Below are 10,048 nucleotides of genomic sequence, written 5' to 3'. Positions count from 1 at the left end.
ATTTGATGTAGCCGTGCATATATTTAAAATGTGTATGAATTTGTAGACCAATATCTAAAATATGCGAGCGTCTTCTTCAGGAACCAGTAATAAAATCAAGCTACGAGAGGAAAGTAAGTTATACACATTGACATTACCCCCTTTTGTCTAAAACAGGAGAGTGTGAGAAAAGTATGGGTTAAGGGTTTACATTTGGGATGTTTCACGTTTAGATGCTATATCAATCATCATGGACCAGTTCAAATAATGAAAGTGCATAAATTATGTTCTACATTGCAACTTCTTTCACCATGACATTGTACATCCCCTAGTAATATGTAAGTGGAATACTGCATAGTATTCCATTGTCTGGATGAAACGCATTTTATTTTTACCAGCACCCTATTGAAAGAATATATTAAAAATTTTGTTCTCAATTTTTTGAAAGTATAAGTCATATAGCAGAGAATACCCTTATACACACCACTTCTTGAAATCTTGGAGGCATATGTCTAGGGGAAATTACTAATAGTGAAATCACTGGGTCTACATGTGTAGCTTGCGGATTTGGTAAATTGTTGTCCATTGTTTCTCAAATGATTGACTAATTTTACAGTCCTACCTAGAGAAGATAAGAGTTCCTAGAATTGTTCTTTCTGTAAAGGACTCGTGATTTCTTTGTCCAACCCTGCCTTGTGATATTACAACCACACCATTACATATTTGAGTCATGTCCACCATAAACATGCAAACAGATAGCAGTTTCTCCAATGTAGATACTGTCTTATTTCTCTCTTCTTCACAGCCAAATGTTTTGACAGGCTATCTCTACTAATTATCTTAACTCATCTTCCACTCAATGTTATGTCATTCTGTATGGTGTTTGTGGTCATTATTGATTGCAATTTAATTTCTTAAAAAGTTTTAATTTCAGTCAATTTTATGAGACTTTGTAGGTGTTCAGAAAACATAATTTTTGTATGTAAACTGAGAGTTGAAAAGACTGTCACAGTGTTTCATTTCAAACAGAAAATACCAAAATAAATTACCTATTAGCCTAACACTGGCTCCATTTGCCAAATCTATGTTAGGTTCTTAAACACTGTAATATTTTATGCTGGTTACAGAAAGTTTGTAAGTCTGTTCTGCAAATGCTATTGGTTATTAGTAAATAAGTAGAGAGTAGGTAAGATGTCCTACAAAAGAATTACCCCAAAGAGAATGATAATATAAACTATGACCTAAAAATGATTCCTGAAATGTAATTAATAGTCATCTACAATTTGTTTTAAGAATGAAAAGTCCCACTGGTTTTGCTGAAACCATAATGTTTACTTAAATTTTTACCTTAGATGTTGATTTACTGTTCATATTCGTTTTGTCTATTTTCCTATGAGTATCTTTTAAAATCTCTTTTTCTGTTCAAGGTCTCAAATTATATTGAAAATAGAGTGCATAAGAGATGGAATCTGGAAGTTTCCCTTAACATTGCTTGCTACTGAGCCTGATGTGGACGATGTCATTGACATTGAAGGGGTTGGTTTATTTAAGGATTCTATTGTTGACTTCAGGCTGACAAGTCAGACAAGGTAATATATCAAGCAAAAGTATGTGGCTCAGTTTTGGGAATGTAATTTATGGTGAACTGTGGAACAAAATTTAAGATGAAAAATCCTATTATGACGTATTTTGTTGATTAAGCCAGAGCAGTATCATTTCTATGACTCAAAGCTTAATATATTTTGTACTTTTTTAATTTATAAAATTGGAAAATAGAGCCCATAAAGTGAAAACCAAAAAATAAAAATAAAAAAATGAGAAACAAAAGTGACTGTTGAATCTTTGGAGAATATTTCTGTTTGTCAAAGGAAATTTTAGTGCATTTTTTAAAATATAGATGGATTATTTTTTCAGTAAAATTTAATGGTGTTTAGTTGCAAATAGTTTAACTAAATAGAGACAATTGGGTAACCTATATTTATTCCATCTTCTGCCTTATCTTTCTGCTCAACCATAGTTGTCTTTGTTGTACAGGTAGACCCCAACTTACGACAGGGTTCCTTTCTGACGACTCCTTCGTAAGTTGGTTCTGACGTAAGTCAAATACCTGATTTTTTTAAATTTTCATTACTATTGCCTTTTATTATCAGTATCTTTATAAATCTGGCAGTGTTTTGAACAGTAAATCATAAAATTGAACACCTGCGAGTGAACATCTGAGAATGATAACATCAGAAAATTTCACACTGCAACATATTACTAATGATACGATGTACCAAAAAAAAGAACAGATGATCTTAAATGTGGTTTGTCTAACTCGAGTACGTCTTATAGTGGGGACTACCTGTACTTGTGATAACATAAGGAGCATGACGATAATATTTTAACCATATAAAATACATTTTTACAGCTTTATTGAGCTATAACATATATACCATAAAATTCACCCATTATAAGTGTACATTTAAATATCTTTTAGAAAATTTATAGCGTTTACAATCATAACCACAATCCAGGTTTAGATATTTTTTATCACCCCAAAATTTTCCCTCAAGCCTCTTTCCAGTCAATCCCCACTCATACCCCCAGTCTCAGGCAAACACTGATATATCTACTATCTCCACAACTTTGCCTTTTCTGGATATTTTATACAAATGAAATCACACAATATGTTGCTTTTTGCATGTGAGGTGCATACATGCTGTTATGTGTAGTAGTTTGATCCATTTTGTTGTTGAATATGTGATTGCAAATACATTCTCCCAGCCTTTGGCTTCTCTTTTCATGTCCTTAAGTCTTGTTTGAAGCACAAAATATTTTAATTCTGATGAAGTCTAACTGCAAGATTGTGCTTTTAATGTTGTTATCTAAAATATTTTGCATAACCCAAGGTCACAAGATTTTTTTTTTCCTGTGCTTTGTTTGAGAGGTTTTATAATTTTAGATCTTGCATCTTAAGTTAATGTTAATGTTCCATTTTATTTTTTTTTGTATTTCATGTGAGGTAAAGTCTAACTTAATTTTTTTGACTTATGGATATCCAATTTTTCTAACATCATTTGTTAAAAAGATTATCATTTCACCATTGAATTGTCTTGGCATTTTTTTTAAAAAAAATAACAATATAAGGGTTTATTTCTGTACTCTCAATTTTTTATTTCCCATTGATCTATCCTCATACTCACATCATACTCTTGATTCTTTTAGCTTTATAATAAGTTTTGAAATTAGTGTAAACCTTCCCACTTGTGTATTCTTTCTCAGAATTACTTTTACTATTCTAGTCTCTTTGCATTTCCATATAAATTTAAGGTTCAGCTTGCTAATTTATTCAAAAAAGACTGCTAGGATTTTGAAGAGGATTATATCGAATTTATAGATTAATATGGAAGAATTGGCATCTTAACAATATTGAGTTTTCCAATTCGTGAACATAAAATGTCTCTCCATTTACTTAGATGTTTATTTTTTTGTTCAGTGACGATTTGTTGCTTACAGTGTACAAATGTTACACTTCTTTTGTTAAAATTTTTCCAAAAAGCATTTAATTTTACAATACTATAGTTGTTTTTATTTTTATATTTTCATTGTTAATTGCTGGTATATAGAAATATAATTGGCTTTTATACATAGATCATTAATCCTATTATATTACTAAATGTTTTTATTAATTATAGTGGGTGTTTTTATTTCCTAGGAATTTCTACATAAAGGATTATGTCATCTGAGAATAAAGATAGTCTTACTATCTCCTTTCTAATCTGATACCTTTCTTTCTTCATTTATTTATCTATTTATCTAATTATCCATTCATTCATTCATTTTTGCTTCGATGCACTTGGCTAGAACCTTCTATACAATATAGAACAGAAGTGATGAGCCTATATCCTTGCCTTGCTTCTGACCTTAGGAGGAAAGCATTCAGTCATTCATCATTCGATAGATGTTAGCTGTAGGTTTTTCAGGTTGAGTGAGTTCAATTCTACTCACAATTTCTTGTGAATTTTTATCACGAAAGGTTGTTGATTTTGTCAAATGCTTTTTCTGCATCTATTGAAATGATGCATGTAGTTTGTCTCCCTTTCTTTTTTCAATTTGGTACATCATATTAGTGGATTTTCCCAAAAGTTGATTTATTATTAGATATTTAATAAGACCTTATTTTGAACAAAGGCCAGTACTAATGCCCTAGGGATGCAAAAGATGTTAGCGAAATTGCAAAAGTAAATCTTGTATATTGCCTAAATAATAACTAAGGAATATATGTGTAACCTCACTGGGAAGGTAATGCACAAGTATTAAAAGAAAAACAGCAATTATTGGTTTAAATAAGCACTATAGGAGTTTAATATTCCCCTATGATCACATAATGTAATCTTACTTGACAGTCCAACCACAAGTCATCTCCTCTGTCATAAATGCAAGGCATTATAGGTAGAGTAACAACAAAATTCACTGTCAAAACTGAGATTTTTCTTAAGAATGAAAGAGGCCACAGTTAATAATTAAGCTTGGCAACAAGGTAAGCTAGGACAGATCTGGACAAACCAGCACATTCTGTTACCATTTTTATAAGCCATGGCAAGAAGTTTGCCCTTTATGCAAAGAGGAATGGAAAGTTATTAAAATATTTTAAGCAGGAGAGTGATATATTCAGAAAATAACACCTTAGCTGAAATGTTTAAAAAAGAAATGATATGCAGAGCCAACTTGGCATAATAGACAGATGGACCATGCTGTCCCTCAGCTGCAAAGACCTGGAAAACTAAGGAAAACATACAAACGTCAATCCTGGAACCCTAAGCATCAAATGAAGGGATAAAGAACTAGATCAAACACCAAATAGAAGAAGATACTGATGGAAAACAGAAAACAAAGAGAGATACAGAATGTAAGTCCCCTGCAAATTAACATGGCACAGCGTCGCCATCTTGGAACACAGCCAGCAATGACCCAGACAGGGAGTACATGAAGGCAACTTCATGGAGCTCCCCACAGGAGACAGAGCTCCAAGTAACCAGAAAAACACACTCTCCCACCACTTACCCTTCTGCCCTTTATGCAGCCTCCACATTTTCCCAATAGGCAATGCCACGCCGCTCAACCAGAGAGCCACCAGCTCACCACCACCCTGGATCTTCCCTGCTCCCACTCGCTGACTCTCGCCATGCCATTTTTTCCCTTTCTTCCTTTTCTTTCTCCCTCCCACCTAGCCCCATATGCCATCTCTACCCCTTTCTGTTGGGCCATGCTGTGCCTCACGCCTGGAGAGCAACCGGCCAACCACGGCCCGGATCCGCACTGCCACCACCCATTGGCTCCTGCCACTCCATTTTTTCCCCCTTTCTTCCTTTTCTTTCTCCCTGCCACCTAGCCCTTTATACTACCTCCACCCCTTCCCTTTGGACCACGCCTCACCTGCTAGAGAGCTACCAGCCCACTGCCATCCCAGGTCTTACCCATTGCCACAAGCCGGCTCCCATTGCACCATTTTTTATTTTATTTGATCTTTTTTTCTTTTTTCCCTTTCTTCTTTTCTTTCTCCCCCCCACCTAGCCCTGTATGCCACCTCTACCCTTCCCACCGGACCATGCTGTGCCACCTCGGCTAGAGAGACAGTGGCCCACTGCAGTCCCAGGTCTGCTCCACCCCTAACCAGCCATGTTGAGGAAGACTCAACATTGTGAAAATATCAATTCTATTCCTGCAATCTACAGATATAATGCAATCCCAATCCAAATACCAACAGCGTTCTTTAAAGAGATGGAAAAACTAATCACCAACTTTATATGAAAAGGAAAGAGGCCCCAGATTAACAAAGCATTATTGAAGAAAAAGAACAAAGTAGGGGGCCTCACACTACCTGATCTCAGAAACTACGATACAGCCACAGTAGTCAAAACAGCCTGGTACTGGTACAATGACAGACACATAAACCAGTGGAACAGAATCGAGAACCCAGAAGTAAATCCATCCACCTATGGTCAGATGATCTTTGACAAAGGACCAAAGTCCATTAAATGGGGAAAAGATAGTCTTTTTAATAAGTGGCGCTGACAAAACTAGATGTCCGTATGTAAAAAAATGAAACAGGACCCATACCTCACACCATACACAAAAACTAACTCAAAATGGATGAAAGACATAAATGTAAAACCTAAAACGATAAAGACCATGTAAGAAAAAATAGGGTCAATGCTCGGGGCCCTAATACATGGCATAAATGGAACACAAACCATAACTAGCAATGCACAAACATCAGAAGATAAACTAGATAACTGGGGAGCTCCTAAAAATTAAACATTATGCTCATCAAAAGACTTCACCAAGAGAGTAAAAAGAGAACATACAGACTTGGAAAAAAAATTTTGGCTACAACATCCCTGACAAGGGTCTAATCTGTAACATTTATAGAGTACTTTAACACCTCAATAACAGAAAGACAAATAATCCAATTAAAAAATGGGCAAAGAATGTGAACATACACTTCACCAAAGAAGACATTCAGGTGGCTAAAAGACACGTGAGGAAATGTTCACAATCATTAGCCATTAGAGAAATGCAAATAAAAACTACAATGTGATACCGTCTCACCCCAACATTACTGGCACTAATGAAAAAAAACAGAAAATAACAAATGTTGGAGAGGTTATAGGGAGACTATGAAAAAATATATGACCCTTCCTTAAAAAGCTAAAAATAGAAATACTATATGATCCAGCAGTCCCACTCCTGGGAATATATCCTAGAGAACTAAGAGCCATCACATGAATAGACATATGCACATGCATGTTCATTGTAGCTTTATTCACAGTAGCAAAAAGATGGAAAAAACTTAAGTGCCCATCAACAGATGAATGGATAAACAAATTACGGTACATACACACAACAGAATACTATGCAACTATAAAGAACAATGATGAATTTGCAAAACATCTCACAATATGGATGAATCTAGAGGGCATTATGCTAAATGAAATAAGCCAATCACAAAAGGACAAATATTATATGAGACCACTATTATAAAAATCCAAGAAAAGGTTCACACACAGCAAAAAACAATCTTTGATGGTTACGAGGGAGGGGAAGTGTGGGGAGGGGAAATCACTAACTAGATGGTAGACAAGTGTTAACTTTGGTGAAGGGAAAGACAACACACAATATAGGGGAAGTCAGCACAACGTGACCAAGGCAAAGCCATAGAATCTTCCTAGACACGTCTAAACACTTTGAGGGACCGAGCTTCTGGGACTGAGGGCTGGGGACTATAGTGTCCGGGGGACATGTAGATCAATTGGCATAACATAGTTCATAAAAAAAATGTTCTGCATCTTACTTTGGTGAGTAGTGTCTAGGGTCTTAAAAGCTTACAAGTGGCCATCTAAAATACATCTATTGGTCCTGTCATGTTCGGAGCAAAGGAGAATGAAGAAAATCAAAGACACAAGAAACATATTAGTCCAAAGGACTAATGAACCACATGAACCAGAGCTTCTACCAGCCTGAGCCCAGAAGAACTAGATAGTGCCCGTCAACTACCAACAACTGCTCTGACAGGGATCACAATAGAGGATTCCGGACAGAGCGGGAGAAAAATGGAGGAACTCCCAAGACTATGGCCCCTGGACACCCTGCTAACTCAAAACTGAAGCCACCCCCAAAGATTAGACAGGCCTATGAAACAAACAATAACATGCTTGAGGAACATGCTACTTAGTTCAGTCAAGCATAGGAGCCCAAATGGGCAACACCTGCCCAAATCCAAAAGAAGGCAGGAAGGGACAGGAAAACAGGATGAATGGGCACAGAGAACTGGGGTGAAAACGGAAAGAGGGAGAGTGCTGACACATTATGGGGACTGCAACCAAGGTCACAAAACAATTTGTGTATAAATTTTTGAATGAGAAACTAGTTTGCCCTGTAAACTTTCACCTAAACACAATAAAATTAAAAAAAAAAAAAAGACAAGAACAAGAGTGAATGCATGTAGGCCAGGTAGTCAGTTGGTTATTTCTGTTGTCCAGGCAATAAGTTAGCACTTGGAATTTTTTTTTGCGGGGGGCGGGGGGGGGGAAGTAGAGAGTTGACTGAATTTAGTGATGAATTTGAGGAACAAGATGTTCCTGTTATAGTTTATTCAGTCAGAAGCCAGAGGAACACTTATCAGGTAGAAGACATCATCACATCCTCTATTGCTACCTCAAGGGAAGTGTGGAAATCTCACTTCCATTTGGTTCCCTTTACCATCCCCACTTTTTAAATCTAAATGTATTAAGTATTTCTACTACATACATTGAGCACCATGTCTGATGACATTGTATGTTTTGCTTCAGTTGTCAAATATAATTTAAAAAACTCATGAGAAGGATAGTTCATTATACTCACTCCTATTTTTACTCATTTGATTGTTTTTCTTCCTTCCTAAGGTCATAGCCTCCTCTGTTTTCTTGTCTTTTTTGTTCAGAGAACATTAGTTAATCTTTAAGTTTAGATATACTGGTGACAAATTCTCTTAGTTTTCCTTTGTCTGAGATTATCTTTATTTCCTCTATATTATTGTAGTATATTTTAGCTTGATATAGAATTCAGAGTTGACAGATATTTTCTGTCAGCCCCTGAAAAATGCTGTGCCACTTCCTTCTGGCTGCCATGGTTTCTGAAAAATTTGCTGTCATTTGAAAAGTTGATGCCCTATAGCTGATGTTTTATTTCTCTTTAGTCTTTTTCAAGATGTTTTATTTGATTTTAGCTTTCATAAGTTTTATTATGACATGCCTTGGCATGTAGTAGCTGCTGACAGCATTAACTTGAGTTCATGAAGGCAGAGACCATGACTATCTTGTATCCCCAACACCAAACACAGTTCCAGGCATGTAAGGGGTGCTTCCTGTCTTAGTTATCTTGTGCTACTATAACAGAAATACCACAAGTAGATGGCTTTAATAAACAGAGTTTAATTTTCTGACAGTCTGGTAGGCTAGAACTCTAAATGCAGGGCACCAGCTCCAGGGGAAGGCTTTCTCTCTCTGTTAGCTCTGGACAAAGGTCCTTGTCATCAACCTTCCCTTGGTCTAGAAGCTTCTCAGTGCAGGAACTCTGGATCCAAAGGATGTGCTGTGCACTCAGCACTACTTTGTGGGTGGTATGAGGTTCCCACATCTATCTGCTTGTGTCTCTCTTTTATATCTCAGAAGAGATTGGCTTAAGACACGACCTAATCCTATAGATTGAGTCCTGCCTCATTAACATAACTGCCATTAATCCCATCTCATCAACACCACAGAGAGGATTTACAACACACAGGAAAATCACATCAGATTACAAAATGGTGGACAATCACACAATACTGGGAATCATGGACTAGCCATGTTGACAGATATTTTTGGGGGACACAATTCAATCCATAATACTTCCTTAATAAGTATGCTCTGAAAGAATGAAAAGCCCCAAGTACTTTGGTTTCCATAATAAGTAACCAACAAATCAGTGATGCCTTTCATGATTATGAGTATAAATGTGCCTTGAAGTACAGTTGGAGCCTTGGTGGCACAGTAGTTAAGAGCTTGGCTAGTAACCAAAAGGTCGGCAATTGGAATCCACCAGGCGCTCCTTGGAAACCCTATGGGGCAGTTCTACCCTGTCCTATAGGGTTGCTATGAGTTGGAATTGACTTGAAAGCAACGGGTTTGTGATTTGGTTTGAAGTACACTTAGGGACAAAATAGAAGCTTGGTCTGTTCTTAGATTTCTGATAAATACGTAATTATTTAATATTTATATTCCAATACCTTGTAAATCTTTTTAAAAACCATTTTTTTCTAAATTTTATTTACTTTGTTGTTGCTGAGAATATACACAGCAAAACATGCACCAATTCAACAGTTTCTACATGTACAGTTTAGTGACATTGATTACCTTCTTCGAGTTGTGCATCCATTCTCATCCTCCTTTTCTAAGTTGTTCCTCAATAACATAAACTCACTGCCCTTAAGGTTACTGTTGTCAGTTTGATCCAATTTGATTCAATATAAATATAGATATACAGTTCTTAAAAGAGCATAATGCTCCAG

The 10,048-nt window shown here is 36.2% G+C and overlaps 1 protein-coding gene across 1 annotated transcript in view; it reads left to right on the top strand.

Annotated features, from left to right (window-relative positions):
• The window catches only part of CFAP47 (cilia and flagella associated protein 47), a 431,188-nt gene that overhangs the window by 400,322 nt on the left and 20,818 nt on the right, over positions 1–10,048 (top strand). Inside the window, exon 61 of the mRNA XM_023740562.1 lies at positions 1,407–1,568. Coding sequence (XP_023596330.1) covers positions 1,407–1,568 — 162 coding nt within the window. The remainder of the gene's footprint in view (positions 1–1,406; positions 1,569–10,048) is intronic.

The sequence above is a fragment of the Trichechus manatus genome, unplaced genomic scaffold (genome assembly GCF_000243295.1).
Source record: "Trichechus manatus latirostris isolate Lorelei unplaced genomic scaffold, TriManLat1.0 scaffold00159, whole genome shotgun sequence".
Classification (NCBI taxonomy): Eukaryota; Metazoa; Chordata; class Mammalia; order Sirenia; family Trichechidae; genus Trichechus; species Trichechus manatus.
Note: the sequence above shows the minus strand (reverse complement) of the source record. Positions and strands in the feature narration are given on the sequence as shown.